Source organism: Alligator mississippiensis, chromosome 11 (genome assembly GCF_030867095.1).
Source record: "Alligator mississippiensis isolate rAllMis1 chromosome 11, rAllMis1, whole genome shotgun sequence".
Taxonomy (NCBI): Eukaryota; Metazoa; Chordata; order Crocodylia; family Alligatoridae; genus Alligator; species Alligator mississippiensis.
In genome coordinates this window covers 19,449,899-19,467,429 of record NC_081834.1, presented here as the reverse complement: position 1 = coordinate 19,467,429, position 17,531 = coordinate 19,449,899, and the positions used below count along the sequence as shown (strand labels likewise).

Genomic DNA, 17,531 nt, shown 5'->3' with positions numbered 1-17,531 from the left:
TTCTGATGCAGGGCTGGATTCTGCTGTTTGCCAGGGTAAAATTAGAATCAGTCTGTTGACTTCATGACAACTGAGCTGTAGGAAAGTGGATTTTGCCCCCCTGTATTTGGGTTCCAGTCAAGAATCACAGCCATGTTTCAAATTTACAACCCTAAAGATAGTGGCCGAAATACATAATTGCATTTAAATGAAGTGGCTTCAAGAGGTGCAGGAGAAAATGTGGTTCTGTGTAGCTGACCATCTCTGTCTCTTTGGCTTAGTAGACTTCAAATATCATGTTGTAGATGTATACAGGTAAAGGTTGTTTTAGGGGGAAAATGAGATGTAGTAGGGTTTAGTATTGGAAGGCTCTGATATCCTTAAAACTAGCTTATGAAGCTAATCCCCATTGTAAATCGCTCCAAGTTTGCACAAGTGGAATCATAGGTGAAGTATAAAAGGACAGATCGCTTGGGAAGCTTTGAAGTTCTGATTCTACAGCACACATCTGAGGTAGGAAGAATGGAAATTGTGAGCATTTCACATCGAGATCAATGTCCAAGTATACATACACTGTCAGAGGAAGATAAACTTTAAATATATACAGATAGTTGGCTGTACCCTGCTTGCTTCTTCCATCTCTAAAATCATAAAATCATAGAAAATTAGGGCTGGAAGGAACCTCAGGAGGTCATCAAGTTCAAGCAGGACCATCTCCAACTAGATTTTCCCAGCCAAGGCTTTGTCTAGCTGGGTCCTAATAACCCCTAAGGATGAAGACTCCACCACCTCTCTAAGTAATCTGTTCTTGTGCTTTACTAAAATGAAACATCCACTCCCACAACCATGATGAAGTTGTTATTCCTATGAAATGTTGAGGGACCTTTGAAGGTTTGTTGTGCAAAACTTCAGCATTTTTGTCTCCTGATTAAATAAAAGTGGAAAAGAAGGATGTGTATTTTTGTGCAAGCTGGCTGGCCTTCTGCATAGACTCGATATTATATTAGTGTATAAATCAAGAAAGCTGCTGCCAACCTCAGCTGTGGGAATTTTTGTTTTGTTCTGGATGGTTAAAAAATGTTGTTTGTTTTTGAGCTCCTCCTATTGCAAATTCCTCTTTAAATGAAAGAGATTAAAGGCTTTTTGAAAATAGATGGAGCTGTGACAAGTTAAAATGCAATCAGAGTGGAAGCCAAATTAAAATGGTGCATAGTACTTCTGTATGTGCTGTCTGTATTACGCTGTGGCAGGGCGCTTGGAGAGGCTGCCTGAGAAGCAGCCTGCAGGTGGCGAGGGGGGCTAATTAGAGTGTCACCTGACTGAAAGGGGGCCGGGCTTGAGCTATATAAGCCCAGGGCCTGAGCTGATCTGGCAATCTAGCCCTGAGTGCCACAAGGAGAGGAGCTCCTGGCAGCAGGGCTCCTGAGATAACTGCTGAGCTGGTGGTAAGCTGCACTCAGCATGGGAACAAGGTCAGAGCTCAGGGATGGGCCAGGCCTTGGAAGAGAGAGGCATGGGAACAGGAGTAGGTGAGCTCACGAGGGCTGGGGGCCCTGAGGGCAGAGAGTGTGTCAACAGGGCCAGGGGCCTAGCTCCTGAGAGGGGCGAGGCATACCTTGGAATACGTGGGCCTGAGAACAAGGGTGGAGAAACCCAAAGCATGGGAAGGGGCAGACAGAGGTCTGTAGCCCAGGAGAGGCAAGTGCCAAGAGGCCTGAGGTTGGAGCCCAGGAGAGGCAGATGTCAGTAGGGCCAAGGACCCCTGAAATCAATAGCCCAGGTGGGGCAGATTGTCAGCAGGGCCTGGAAGCCCAAAAGTCCCATTGGCCCAGAAGCGGGGCCAGGGCCCAGAGATAGACCGAAGGTCAGGGACTATTGCTGGAGACTGCCAGAGTCAGGGAGCCTGGTGATCTCAACTGCCCTAGGAGCAGAGCCTGGGCTCAGAGAGGGGCCAAGGACTGAGGATCACAGATGGAGACCAAGGGGGCCAGGGAGCCTGTAGCCTAGGAGGGACTGGGACTGGGAGCTGAACCTATATGCCCAGAGAAGGGCAAGTGTGAGGAGGGCCTGAGAGGCTAGGGCCCAGAAGGGGGAAATATCAGCAGGGTCTGGGAGCGTGTGGGGCCACAGCCAGAGACTGGGAGGGCCAAGGAGCCCATAGCTTGGGAGAGGTGAGAACTGGGGCCAGAAGCTCAGAGCCCAGGAAGGGGATGTGTTAGTATATCACCTGCGAGGCTTGGGAGTGGGAATTGGGGAGGATGTAGCTCACATAATCGGCTGTTAAGGCAAGGACCACAGGCACCTGTAGTCATAAGGATAAGAGCAGGCTTGGGAAACCTTGGCAGCCTTCCTCTCCTCAGAAGTTAATAACATCAAAGCATGGCAGGTAAGTAAATGGGAGAGTGCCCAAAGGAAGCCAGATTGGCAAGAGGTGAACAGCCATCGGGGGGAATTGCAACTACCCCTACAACAAGCATTTGCTACATATACACATACAATATGCAAGTCCTAGTCCAACTCTGTGGCACAATCCACCTCTTCCTAAGACCACGTGGACTTCTCTGTGTATGACAAGAATCTACGTGGAAGAGACAGTTTAGTCCTGGGAATTGTGAAACAGGGATTTTACATTTCTCCAGTTCACTATACTTTTTTTTTTTTTTATCAAGTTTTTTATGAGAAAAATGTTAGAGATCAAGGCCATGTGTAGACGAAATAAGGGGCACATGTGCACGACACTTTAAAGTGGGTTAAATGTTTTTGCATCGCTTTAAAGGTGTTGGTGTTTGCACATGTCAGCGGCATATTGCGCAGTAATTCTAGCTGCTGTAGCAAATCTGGCAGCATAATGCACCTTAAATGACTTGGGGAGCAGCAAACTAAAACTCCTGCGAGGAGATTTGTTTGCTGCTCTACAGCCTCGAAGAGAAACATTGGGCTCTGTGCAGCTCAGGGGCTCTGCAGGTAGCCTGGCAGCAGCCTGGGAAAGCACGCTCTGCCCAAGAAAAAAAGAAAAAAGTAGCGAGCCCAATTTTTCTTTTTTACCCTGGAACCTGCCTGAGCTGCATGGGGGCCCAGTGTTTCCCTCTGTGACTGTGGTGCCTCCCAGGACCACCCGAGCCGCGTGCTGCCTGGGGTGGAGGCCACTGCTCCCATGGAGGGAAGCACCAGCACACCCCTGCAGCCCAGGGACTGCTCCGCCCACCAGCAGCTTGCCCTCCCTTCCCTGCCACCGGAGAGGCAGGTAAGTTTGGGTGTGTGCACAACCCGGGGGTTTAAAAGGCTCTACACTGAAGTGGTGTTTTGAAAAACCCACCACTTCAATTTAGGGTCCCAGTTTCATCTACACATGCCCCAATTCTATAGTTATATCAGTAGGATCCACAAGTTGGTTCCTGAAGAAATCTAATAAATGCAAATTAACCAATATCTGTCAGTACTTTTGTGTACATTTTCTTTAAAGAAAGATTGTCCAACTTCTGGAGGCAGGAGGTCCACATACCATGTGGGCCACATGGATTCCAGACACCCTTCCCTCCCTCCCTCCCTCCCTCCCGCCCTCCCTCCCCCGATTTCCATCCATGCTGCATGGGCAGCCTGGCCTGTTCCACCCCTCACAAAACCAGCAATGTGAGCAGTGCAACATCCCCCATGGCTGTGCATGAGCAAACCAGCCCCTCTTTTGCGAACAGAGCGCGCAAACAGGGAGGGCTAGGAAGGGTACTGTCCCCCCAGGCCAGGGGGCACCCCCGGGGCTAACCCTTGGGGGAGCAGGCTCCTGTGGCAGCGGATCCCCCCAGTGGGGGAGCGTAGGGGCAGAACTGCCGGCAGGCACTTCCGGGTAGACCGGGGCGCCTGATTGGCCGTTGGAGTGGGGCGGGTAATTCAAACCGCGGGCTTTAAAGCCACGGAGTGACGTAGTTCCCAGCACTCGGGAACCAGCAGCGGGAAGGAGAGGAGGCAGCACACGTGTGTCCCGCACGCACGTGTGCCCTTTTTACCAACCAACTGACCGGAGGCAGCGGCGGCAGCAGCAACAGAGGAATCGGCAGCGGGGGCAGCAGCAGCTGATCCCCTGAAGGTAAGTGGGGCAGAGGGACCCGGCACAGCTGAGCCGGATCCAGAGGGGAAGCCCCCCGGGTCCCATATAGCTGAGCCGGTAGGGAGCCGCGCTCCCGAGCCGCGTGGCGCGAACAGAGCGCGCAAACAGGCGCGCTCTGTGGGAGCACGCCAGCGTTTGCGCGGGTGTTCGCGCCGGAGGGCGGGCCAGGAGGGCCCGGAGTGGGACTCCTGTAGGGGTAGGGCGTAGACACCGCACAGGTCTACAAACAGCAGCTCGTAGAATGGTGTCTACGAGGAGTGCTGCTAGAGCCTCTGCCCAGGGGGACAAGGCTAACCGGGGCTGGTCTGAGGCCTCCACCCAGACCGAGCCCATGGGGGAGCTGGTGTCCCCCTACCTCCTGGCCTGTGGGGTATCCCCAGCAGGGCCGGGGGGGCAGAGATTGGGGGCCCCCACACCTGTCCGGCAGGTGCCTGTCTTAGGGCTCTGGAGGAGCAGGTGAGAGAGCTCCGGGAGGAGGTTAGCAGGCTGAGGGGGATCAGGGAGGCAGAGGATGAAATTGATAGTTATTTCCTTTCCCTGCAGGCCCAGGCACCAAAGGAAGAAGCACCCCGGGGAATACCCTCCACAGCAGAGTGGCAGACAGTCACAGCCAGGACCGGAGCAGCACGCAGCGAACCGGTGCCAGCTTCTCCAGTCCGACTGGTGAACAGGTACGAGGCCCTGGCGACCCTGCAGGAGATGGAAGGGGAGGAGGAAACCCTTGAGCAAGAAGAAACACCACGTTCTTCACACTCCAAACAGATCCAGAGATCCACGTGGACCCAGAGGAGGAGGCGACAAGTGCTCGTCATAGGAGACTCCATCCTGAGAGGTACGGAAGGACCCATCTGTCGCCAGGACCCCTCGGCACGAGAGGTATGCTGCCTCCCTGGAGCAAAGATTCGGGATGTGACGGAGGTAATCCAGGCCAGGATCAAGCCCACCGATTATTACCCCATGGTCCTAGTCCATGTGGGTACTAATGATGCGGCCAGGAGAACCCCCGATCACCTGATGGCGGACTACTGTGCTCTGGGTGGCGTGCTGAAGGAGTTCGGTGCCCAGGTGGTTTTCTCTTCCATCCTACCAGTGACCGGACGAGGAAGACGGCAGGAGAACTGCATCAGAGAGACCAACTGGCGGCTTCGGCAGTGGTGTCTCAAGGCAGGCTTCGGCTTCCTGGACAATGACCCGCACATCACGACGAGGGACATGCTCAGCTGGGATGGGCTTCACCTGTCCCCCAAAGGTAAGCGTGTGTTTTCTACTAGATTGGCGGATCTCCTCCAGCGGGCTTTAAACTAGGCTCGTCGGGGGGAGGGGAGTACAAGGGCAGGGGAAGCTGTGGACCACCAAACCATGTGGCACCCACAAGGACGGCCCAGCCTGAAGAAGGAGAACATTGGGAACCTGAAAGCCATGGGGAGGCCAGCACTACAGCACAGGTAAGAAACAAGAAGGTAAGAAACAATGGGCCCCTTGGGACTCGGAGCGGGGGGGGCAGCAAAGGCACCAGTCACAGGGCTCAAGTGACTATATACTAATGCTAGGAGCATGGGGAACAAGCAGGATGAACTAGCGCTCCTGCTTGCACTAAACACCTATGACTTAGTAGGGCTAACAGAGACCTGGTGGGATTCATCCCATGACTGGGCGGTACATATTGAGGGCTATAGATTGTATAGAAAGGACAGGTCGGGGAAGAAAGGGGGGGGGGGTTGCACTTTATGTCAGTGAGCAGTATACATCAACCCTCATCAAGACAGAATCCGAGGTTGAGGAAGTAGAAGGATTGTGGGTTAGGCTACATGGGGGGCAAGGAGAAAGGGATTTGGTGGTAGGGGTCTGCTACAGACCCCCACACCAAGGGGAAGAAATAGATGCGGGGCTCCTGAGGCAACTCTCGGAGACCATAAAAGCTAAAGAGGCGGTAGTCATGGGGGACCTAAACTACCCGGACATCTTCTGGGAGACGCAGACAGCAAGGTCCCATCGCTCACGCAGGTTTCTAACCTGTGTACAGGACCTCCACCTGACACAGGAGGTGCATGGTCCCACTAGGGGGAATGCCATACTGGATCTGGTATTGGCAACAGGGGATGACATGATAGGGGACCTCCAGATCGGTAGCCATTTGGGAGACAGTGATCACCTAATAATAGAATTCAACATAAGACGGCAAGTGGGTAAGGTAACTAGTAGGGTGAAAGTGCTAGACTTTAGGAAAGCTGATCTCAATGCACTCAGGCGATTAGTCAAGGACGCACTGCAGAGTAGGAGTTTTGAAGGGATGGGAGCCCAAGAAGGGTGGCTGTGCCTAAAGGAAACAATCCTTCGGGCACAAAGCAAGACGATCCCCGAGCGAGGCAAAAGAGGGAAAGGGACCAGGAGGCTTCCATGGCTGACCAGAGAAATTCAGGGCAGCCTAAGGGCCAAAAGGGGAGCACATAAAAAGTGGAAACAGGGTGAGATCACTAAAGATGAATATACCTCCTCTGCTCGAGCTTGTAGGGAGGCAGTTAGGCGGGCCAAAGCTACCATGGAGCTGAGGATGGCAACCCAAGTAAAGGACAACAAGAAATTGTTTTTTAGATATATTGGGAGTAAAAGGAAGGCCCAGGGAGGAATAGGACCGCTGCTAAATGGGCAGAAACAATTGGTGACAGATAGGGGGGACAAGGCTGAACTCCTCAACGAGTTCTTTGCCTCAGTGTTCCTAAGTGAGGGGCACGACCAGTCTCTCACTGGGGTTGTAGAGAGGCAGCAGCAAGGCGCCAGACTTCCATATGTAGATCCTGATGTGGTGCAGAGTCACTTGGAAGAACTGGATGCCTTTAAGTCAGCAGGCCCGGATGGGCTCCATGCGAGGGTGCTGAAGGCACTGGCCGACATCATTGCAGAGCCACTGGCGGGAATATTTGAATGCTCGTGGCGCACGGGCCAAGTCCCAGAGGACTGGAAAAGGGCTAACGTGGTCCCCATTTTCAAAAAGGGGAGGAAGGAGGACCCGGGCAACTATAGGCCAGTCAGTCTCACCTCCATCCTTGGTAAAGTCTTTGAAAAAATTATCAAGGCTCACATTTGTGAGAGCCCAGCAGGGCAAATTATGCTGAGGGGAAACCAGCATGGGTTTGTGGCGGGCAGATCGTGCCTGACCAACCTAGTCTCTTTCTATGACCAGGTTATGAAACGCCTGGACACAGGAGGAGGGGTGGATGTCGTATACTTAGACTTCAGGAAGGCCTTCGATACGATATCCCACCCCATACTGGTGAACAAGTTAAGAGGCTGTGATGTGGATGACTGCACAGTCCGGTGGGTGGCGAATTGGCTAGAGGGTCGCACCCAAAGAGTCGTGGTGGATGGGTCGGTCTCGACCTGGAAGGGTGTGGGCAGTGGGGTCCCGCAGGGTTCGGTCCTTGGACCGATACTCTTTAATGTCTTCATCAGCGACTTGGACGAGGGAGTGAAATGTACTCTGTCCAAGTTTGCAGATGACACAAAGCTATGGGGAGAAGTGGACACGCCGGAGGGCAGGGAACAGCTGCAAGCAGACCTGGATAGGTTGCACAAGTGGGCAGAAAACAACAGGATGCAGTTCAACAAGGAGAAATGCAAAGTGCTGCACCTAGGGAGGAAAAATGTCCAGCACACCTACAGCCTAGGGAATGACCTGCTGGGTGGCACGGAGGTGGAAAGGGATCTTGGAGTCCTAGTGGACTCCAAGATGAACATGAGCCGGCAGTGTGACGAAGCCATCAGAAAAGCCAATGGCACTTTATCGTGCATCAGCAGATGTATGACAAATAGGTCCAGGGAGGTGATACTTCCCCTCTATAGGGCGTTGGTCAGACCGCAGTTGGAGTACTGCGTGCAATTCTGGGCGCCACACTTCAAGAAGGATACGGATAACCTGGAGAGGGTACAGAGAAGGGCAACTCGTATGGTCAAGGGCCTGCAGACCAAGCCCTACGAGGAGAGACTAGAGAAACTGGACCTTTTCAGCCTCCGCAAGAGAAGGTTGAGAGGCGACCTTGTGGCTGCCTATAAGTTCATCACGGGGGCACAGAAGGGAATAGGTGAGGATTTATTCACCAAGGCACCCCCGGGGGTTACAAGAAACAATGGCCACAAGCTGGCAGAGAGCAGATTTAGACTAGACATTAGGAAGAACTTCTTCACAGTTCGAGTGGCCAAGGTCTGGAACGGGCTCCCAAGGGAGGTGGTGCTCTCCCTTACCCTGGGGGTCTTCAAGAGGAGGTTAGACGAGTATCTAGCTGGGGTCATCTAGACCCAGCACTCTTTCCTGCTTATGCAGAGGGTCGGACTTGATGATCTATTGAGGTCCCTTCCGACCCTAACATCTATGAATCTATGAATCTTTTACCATGCAAGCAGCCTGGATCTCCCTCCACCATGTGCAGTGACCCTTCTCCCTGCCTACCTTTGCCCCACCCGCAGGAATGGGGGCAGGAAGCAGAAGCCAGAGTACAGAGGGAAAGCCTGGGGACCCTGGCTGCTGCAACAGTAGAAGCAATGTGTGGAGCGGCAGCTGGCCAGAAGCCTGGGGACCGCATTTTAATCCTTCATGGGACAGTTGCAGTCTGCAGTTAGACACCCATACTTTAAAGGCTTTCCCCAAGTCTGGGCCTGAAGAACTAGCATCATCACACAATCTCCACCATCCAGGAACTGGAATTCTGTCACAGAATAAAGCCTCCCCTTACTCCAGACCCACAAAAGTTTTTGTTTGTTTGATTTTTTTGAGAAAGTGCCTATGAAAATCATAAATACAAAAAAAAACCAACCCAAAAAAACAAGTGCAGGACACACAAATGCAAACATGGAAACCAATGTAGCTGCATACACATATACATTAGTACGTATCTACAAATAACTACCTGATGCAAGTATTTATAAAATGTTTTCCTTAATAAATCAGGCACTGATCCTGGAATATTAATATCAGTGCATTTTTTCACTCAGTGAAGGGTTAGGCTTATGGTCCCCTATGAGTCTGTTTCACTGTGAAGCCCAGATCCTGTGTAATAAGAACATTACCTCCTACCTCCTTGATGTGGGTAACAATTACAGTATCTGGCAACTGGCTAGAGATAACTTAGAAAATCTTTGCTGAGATTTGAATGGTGGTAAATTAAACGGTTAACAATTATTATTCTATTAAGTGTTCACTTCATCACCAATAGTAAGCAGATGAATTTTTAAACTAAATTTCTTAAATGTTCAGAAACTCAGTGAGCTCTTGAACCTCATCTTGTCTCATAGTAGAGCAAATTCTGCACCCAGTCTTATTAGTTTAAATCTGGATTAATTCCAGCAGAGCAACAAGGCTGAATTCAGAGCTGTACCCAGTGTCTTTCTGCAGTAAGTATAACAAGCTCTTTATAAATTAAGGCCTACTTCAAGATTAAATGAAACATCATATATTTTTACTGAAACAAGTCATTGATATAACAAAGCCATGATGAACATAAATATTTTCACTGACCATGTGGGAAATGCAGAAGTTTGTTTTAAAAGTTTAATCCTCAATTAGATTTTTCTGTTATACCTGACATTGACCCCTATGGAACATCTGTATCAGAAAACAAACTTCCACTACAATATGATTAATTTAAAACATGACTATATGACAGTACCATTCGCATGAATATTACATGCATATTGTACCTTTTGCTGCCTGTTGACTCCATAAAATTTGGAAAGTTCTAAAAGAACGTTGTCCAGTTGCTGGCTGTAATGTCCTAACATTTATACTGTGAAGCAAGGGCACTGAGCAACTGGTAATACACCGTACTAGGCCAGCCATCTCCACAAATGGAGGGAAAAAACACTCCTCTGTGCCCTTGATGTTGGTCCAGTTGCCCTGTAGGTATAAAAAAATCTTGTTAAAACCAAGTTGTTTGATTAATCCAACTCACATCTGTATATTTTTATGTTCAAGAGGTCACAGCAAAGAGAAAACCCAGCCATATCCCTCTAATATTACACTGTAGAATGACTTAAAGCACAAGGCCTTTCCATCAGGTGATGTCTGTGGAATTGAAAGATGATGACTTACCCAGGCATTCTGCCAAGTCACAGACTCAGCCTGACTTCAACTACGGTCACAATTATAAACAAATTGAGCAAAGGTTACAGAAATATTTTGTTCTGACTTCTAATTCTTCAGTCCAGGATAATGACTAACAGTGCTTTCCTTGCTCAGACTACTGATTATTTTATACAACCAGACTGTTCTATGCAAAAGAAAAACCTTTTCATGACAGAAAAGTTTTAGTTTAAGACCTTTCACTGATTTAATTTCTGACACCAACAAGAGGAAGTGAAACAATGAATTCCATGGCCACACCACAAATCTCCACATGTAAAAAAAGTCTCACGGATAGCAGCTAGCAGTCCACAGAGCACTGCTTTCTCTTTAAAATCATTCACCTCCAAACTCCAGTCTACTGATATCATGGTTGCACACAGTATGGGTCATATACTAAAGACACATATTAATTGTACTTCACCAATATTTTAATGAGACTGTTTTAACTGATTTAAAAGTAAGTATCTTTTCATGGTTTTACTTTATTTATCAGCTCTCAGAAGATAAGAGCCAGATATACAATTACTACAAATGTGACACTTCTGGATATTAGAGTTCCATATTGGGCAGATATGGGCGCATCTATATGTGTGGTTTAATGCGCATTAAAGCGTCACTAAAAACCCGTGCACTTTCGCTAATGCACATTAAAATAGACTAATGTGCACTAGTGTGTCACTAAAATCCATGCTCTTTAGTTAATGCACATTAACATAGGCTAACATGCATTTTCCTAGTATCTCACAATGGAGGGCACTTTTACATGTGCTCTGGGTGTGGTGCCTTAATTAGAGCAGTTCAGAGAGCCACTCTAATTAAAGCACCACAGCATCTCATGTGTCAGTGTCCCCATGCTTTAAAATGGTGGTGGGGGCACCTGAACTAAAGCTTGTTCAAAGAGCTTTAGTTCAAGTGCCCCACTGCTGTTTTGAAGTATGGGGATGCTGATACACAAAAGGCAGGAGGCTGCTGGGGCATGGTAATTACCATGCTCCAGCAGACTTGATTAATTGAGTCTGCCCCAATGTGTTGTAATTACAGTGCATCAGAGCAGCTTCCACACTCAAGTACAGGTACCCAGAGGTACTAGATTTAATGCACACTAGCTAAAATGTGTTAATGCACATGTAGACATGCCCAGAGAGGGGAAAAGTATAGTCAGGGGGTCAAAATGAGGGAATGCAGTTGGTGGCATACTCCTGCAAATTAGTTGATAGTCTGACATCCATGACCCAGTGAGTAACCCAACTGTTCCACAGTACTCTCACCCTTGAACTTGGCCCCAGGTCTCAGGGTAAATAAAGAAAACTGAGATAGGCTATTTGTATGTGTTAATAATGCAGGATGCCTCAGTGGCAAACTCCAAGCAATTGGTATCCCGTTCTCTCCCAGAATCAAGAGACTGGCACTTCAGAAAAATACATGATATTATCTTAAATTACACGCCATGTTCTTTTTATTTATCTTTCAGTTTGGGGACCTTTGAGGTTCACATTTTCAAGCTTTTATCTGCAAGAAGAGAGCTAGAAACTGACAATGTTTTTGTGGAGGAGGATGGGTTTCTTTTTACTTTTAAATACAGATATAGTATTTCCATGACTCCAGGAACTAAGGCAAAAAAAATAAAACAAATATTACCCAACCTGCAACAAAGCATACCAACACTGAATTTGCTAGCAATGAAAAGGGAAGAATCCTGTTCTATCACCATCACCTTTAAACCATTTCCTCTTCTGGGCAGCTATTGTAGATCAGTGATTCTCATCTAAGATGCCCTGAGATCCTTTTAAGGTTGATGCAGGGTACTGCTCAGTATTAGTGCTGTTAGGTATGCAAATGCCTACATATGATTCACAATGTAAACCCAGAGTTTTCAAAAAGGACTCCATAATGTTAAAAACACTCTGAATTCTGTCAACAGAAGAACTGCTCTAGTATTTTTCTGTAATCAGTAAAATGAGTAAAAGGTAAGGGTTGGCATTTCCCTAGGGGCACCGTGAGTTTAACAAAGGGTGCCTTGAGTCTAAAATGTTTGAAAACCACTATTCTAGTCAGCAAGTGAGTAAATGAAAAGAGGTTTGGTTTTATTACATCAGCTCCAAAGAAATCGGTATTAACCAGAAAAGAATTTAGTTAATAAAACCAAAACACAGAAGTAGCCTGTTAAGAATTTTGATCCCTTCTCTTCTTACTGAACAACAGCTTTACAGCAACATTTCCATCAAATCCCTTTTTCATTTAAGAAGAGTGAAGGGAAATTCACCCTCCCATGTCTTTCAGTACTGTTCTTTAATGCTTATAAAGCATTATAGGTCAGAGCTATGGAGCTATTACAGAGGTGGGCAAAATACAGCTGTCACAACCCCACTATCCCGGCTCCAGGCCCACCTGCCCATCCTGCTCCCAGATGCCACTCCCCATCTGCCCACGGCCCCATCCCAGTTGCTCAACTCATGAGTGGGGAGCAGAGCCACCTAAAGAGTTATGGTGAGCTGGAGAGGGAGGGAGGTGCTGAACCAGCCCACATTTAAAAGTGGCTCTACAGCCCAAATAATTGCCCATCCCTGAGTTATTACCATTACACACTTCTGTTTTGGCAACTGTTACCAAAATTTAATCAGATGAAAATTGAATTAAATTGTAGGGGATATTAGGTCACCAGATAGCACCTTCCAGTAATAAAAAACATATTAATTAAAGCCAATTTACAGTTATTACTGCCACTCACCATATTCATATTGTATAGAATTATTTGGAATAACTTAATTTGTTAAAATTTTAAAGATATTTTAAGGTTAACTAAACTAGGACAAAACCTGAAAATGCAGTGTTATGATCTTTGAATGACTCCTTATGATGGATACAATATTTTTTCCATGTTCATGAAATATAAAACATTACAAAAAATTACTAGGCAAATGTATTTTGCAAAGACATTTTAACTCTGTGAAGAGCTACAAAGGTTTCATAGACTGACTCTAGTTCATAATCTGAATATATGGTTTCAAAATTATTTTTGTTAAATTATACATAAATGCACATTAAACAAAAAACACGTTGCATACATAACTAAATCCATCCAACTCTACTTCATACTTACTGTCATGGAAACAAAATTTCCTCAGCGAAACAGAACAAATGGCTGCTACTCCTTTTCTAGGCAATTCATAGTTTCATAGTTGGTAGGATCGGAAGGGACCTGAGCAGATCATCAAGTCCAACCCCCTGCCATGGCAGGAAAAAGTACTGGGGTCAAACAACCCCAGCAAGGTGTTCATCCAGCCTCCTCTTAAAGACCACCAGGGTAGGAGCGAGCACCACTTCCCTTGGAAGTTGGCTCTAGATCCTAGCCGCCCTGACAGTGAAGTAGCATCTCCTGATGTCTAGTCTGAATCTACCCTCTGCCAGCTTGTGACCGTTATTTCTAGTCACTCCTGGTAGCGCTCGGGGGAGCAGGGACTCTCCCAATGCCTGCTGGTCCCCCCTGACTAGTTTGTAAACAGCCACTAGATCCCCCCTCAGCCTTCTCTTGTGGAGGCTGAACAGGTTCAGGTCCCGTAGCCTCTCCTCGTAAGGCCTGCCCTGCTGCCCCCTGATCATGCGGGTGGCCCTCCTCTGAACCCTCTCCATGCTGTCCACATCTCTCCTGAAATGCAGCAACCAGAACTGGACGCAGTACTCCAACTGCAGCCTGACCAGTGCCGCATAGAGGGGAGGATCACTTCCTTGGACCTGCTCGAGATGCATCTGTGGATGCATGACAAGGTATGGTTGGCCTTCCCCCCCACACTGTCAGCCCATGTTCATTTTGGCATCAATAATATTTCCAAGATCCTTTTCTGCCTTTGCACTGACAAGAAGGGAGTTCCCCAGCCTGTAGGTATGCTGCTGGTTCTTCCCCCCCCAGGTGCAGTACCTTGCACTTATCAGTGTTGAAACCCATTCTGTTCTCATCTGCCCACCCCTGTAACCTGTCTAGGTCCAATTGCAGCCTATTCCTCCCTTCTAGTGTGCCCACATCCCCCACATCTTAGTGTCATCAGCAAATTTGAATAGGGTGCTTTTTACCCCCTCATCCAAGTCGCTGATGAAGATGTTGAACAGTGCGGGTCCAAGGACCGAGCCCTGGGGGACCCCACTGCCCACATCCCTTCAGGTCGAAAATGACCCGTCCACCACCACTCTCTGGGTGTGGCCCTCCAGCCAGTTAGTGACCCATTTGATTGTGTAGGTGTCGACGCCACAGTCCCCTAGTTTTTTAATGAGAATGGGGGGAGAGACAGTGTCGAAGGCCTTCCTGAAGTCCAGAAAGACTACGTCCACTGCTACCCCTGCATCTAAGGATTTTGTGACCTGGTCATAGAAGGTCACCTACTTATGGATAAGGGAAGTAACAAGAATCAGGGTACAAGATTTGGATGCTGTCAGGCTTCTTCATATTTTTCCCCTATAGAACATAAAACACTGACCTACTATTATCTGAAAATCCCCAAACATTTGACCTATAATGTATCTGGTACTCAAGTATCCCAAATCATCTCTGCATGACAAAAGTGAAAGATACTAGCAAGTAGGGGTGTGTGAAATGGGCCCTATTTGATTCAGATTTGGATTCGGCCCGAATCAGGGACAGTGATTCGATTTGTTGACTCGGATCACTGTCCCTGATTTGATTTGGCCAAATCCGAATCTGAAGATTTGATGCTGATTTGGAGAATCAGCAATTCAAACATAGACACAGCTTTAAATGTTTTTTCTATGTACCTTGAGGTACCAGGTGCAGCTTGCGAACGCTGTGATGCTGGGGTGGATGGATCATCCCATGGGAGCGGGGGGTGGGCACATGCTCAGCAATGAACCCAAAAGTGAACCAAAAGTACTTCCGGTGCACTTCCAGGTCTACCAGGAGCATGCTAGGGGTCTCCACCATACCCCCAGGCTCGGCGATAGGCCACAGGGGGACCCCAGGTTCCCCTGCAGACCCAGAAGGCACCAGTTGCCAAGCCAGGAGGATGCGGGAGGGCCCCTGTGTGCTCCCTGGCAGACTTGGAAGTGGACCAAAACTGCTTCTGGTCCACTTCCAGGTCTGCTGCCAAGTGTGCTGGAGACCCCTCCTGTGCTCCTGTGGGATGCTGCATCCGCCCCAGCATCACAGCATTCACGAGCCACCTGGTACCTTTGAGGTATGTAGAAAAAACATTAAAAACTGTGTCTATGTCTGAATTGCCAAATTCCCGAATCTCTCTGAATCAATTCGGAGGGTTCTGATTCAATTCAGAGAGATTAAAGGGTCTCCTGATTCAATTTGGATTTGGAGATTCAGCTGCCAAATCGGGCCGAGTTTCCACCAGTTCAAATCAGCAACCGAAGCTTCACACAGCCCTACTAGCAAGTATAGCCAGATACAGATTTGTAATTTACTCTGATACAAAAGCACGATCACAAGCAAACTGATTCACATTGAAGGAAATAGAGGCCATTTAAAAAAAAAAAAAGTCTAAGCAAGCCTCCTCCAAATGCAACTGTTTAATACCACACTGCTTGCTGTGGTGGAGTAAAAGTCAATATATGTTTCCAACATGGTGCTGACATCTGCAGTTCCCAGGTATTAACATCCTTGTATGGAACCTCCCAGGCCTCCCACAACTGCTGTCTTGCAGCCTGAAGGCCCATTGAGGATTCATAAGCCTTTCATAAAGCTTGATCATGATTTCATTCACATTACATTTGCATTGGTGTAATTCTGTTCACCTTAGTGAGATGAATTTATATTAATCTTAATTTATACCAGCATAATTTGGACAAGACATTGATCCATTATATTCCTTCCCTAGTAGATGTTACTATGACCTCTAATTTCAGCCCTGCCACATCTCACTGGGAAGGAGATTTCTTTATTTCGGGAACAGAGAGGTGTTTAACTGCCCCATGCCTCTTGAGACACAGGGTTGTGCTGTATATTTGTATGAGATATTTAATCTCACTCACCCTGTCACCACAGCCCTGTCCTGCGGCAACAGCAGGAATAAACCCCCCTCCCTCCATAAAAAGAGGGGACTGTTATGCCAGCCAAACCTGTAAAGGCAAGTGGGACACACTAAAAGAAGAAGACAAATACAATGAGACTAACCTGAGATTGGTGTCCTTAGGAGTTTCTGCTGTCCCCCATGAGATACAAGCTGAGAGGGAAGGGGACAGTCAGAAAGTGACCTTCATGTCAGCAGCTCAGTGGCTCTGGGCACAAGTACATTCATGTGATCTATAAAAAGATACCATGTGATCTGAAGACATTAAATTTGGTACTAGGAGCACGGAGACTCATAGCAAGCATGCTGGGGGTTTCTGGCAGCTTGCCCACAGCTCTGATATTTCGGAAGCTCCCTGAAGCACTGGAGAGTGCATTTAGTCTAGCAGTGAGATCTTTTCGCAGTATTTCTATAAGAACAGTCAGGGACAGTAACCTTAAGTACCTACAGGCACTGATCCCTCTGCCCCAGGACCTAGCTCTGGCAACTTAACAACACATTTCTAATGTCCTAGCACCACTATAGAGGTTAAGTGATGACCTTAACTTGTCACAAGGCCTGCATTTTCTTTCTTTTCTTGCATGTGGTCTTTCCCTTTGATACTCAATCAGCCCCAAGTAAGGGGGACAAAATGGAGCTGGGCTCTATTCCTCCTAGCTTAGGAGAGCAGCACTTCATTCCACAGATCCCCTCTCCTACTCAAAGCTCCATCTCTTGTTTCACTCTAATCACCACCATATTGTCTTTTATAAAAGCTATGTGAATAGCTTGAGGTCCTTTTCAACACTGCTGTAAAATATGTTTTGTACCACTTGTGCCAAATACCCCAATGTTTGTATAATGGCAGCATCCTCCCAGCTGTGTTCTCAAAACAGACAGCACTGGTTAAATACATAGGGATCATTACACTCACCAATGAAATTATTCAGCCCTTGGGTAAGAGGCAACAAGCATCAAAACAGGTTACAGCAGAGGTGCTCAACCTCTGGCCTGCAGGCCAAATGTGGCCCACAGAGCCATCGCACCTGACTTGCAGGGCTCCCCACTGGTCAGGAAAATTGGTATCAGGGAAGAGGTAGCCATTAATACAGCCACCCTCAACCCCTACCAAATTTCCAAGCCCAAGCGCCCGGTCAGATCCAAGCCAATCTCCCTTCCCACTGTGGGATTGGGTTGGATCCAGGTAATGCCCCACCTCTTCAAGCCTGGGCCACACCTTTCCCTGAAAGGCTGGGCTAGGCCATGCCCACTTTCACCAGCAAGGCTGAGCCATGCCCCCTTACCCCCAGGAAGCCAGCTTGGGGCCAGG

At 48.0% G+C, this 17,531-nt stretch overlaps 1 protein-coding gene across 1 annotated transcript in view; it reads right to left on the bottom strand.

Annotated features, from left to right (window-relative positions):
• Nucleotides 1-16,536, bottom strand: part of LOC102565872 (NAD(P) transhydrogenase, mitochondrial) — a 91,675-nt gene extending 75,139 nt beyond the window's left edge. The window contains exons 1-2 of the mRNA XM_006278155.4: nt 16,327-16,536; nt 9,773-9,968 (exon numbers count right to left, since the gene is read on the bottom strand). Coding sequence (XP_006278217.1) covers nt 9,773-9,911 — 139 coding nt within the window. The 5' untranslated portion in view covers nt 9,912-9,968; nt 16,327-16,536. The remainder of the gene's footprint in view (nt 1-9,772; nt 9,969-16,326) is intronic.
• Nucleotides 16,537-17,531: the final 995 nt, after the last annotated feature.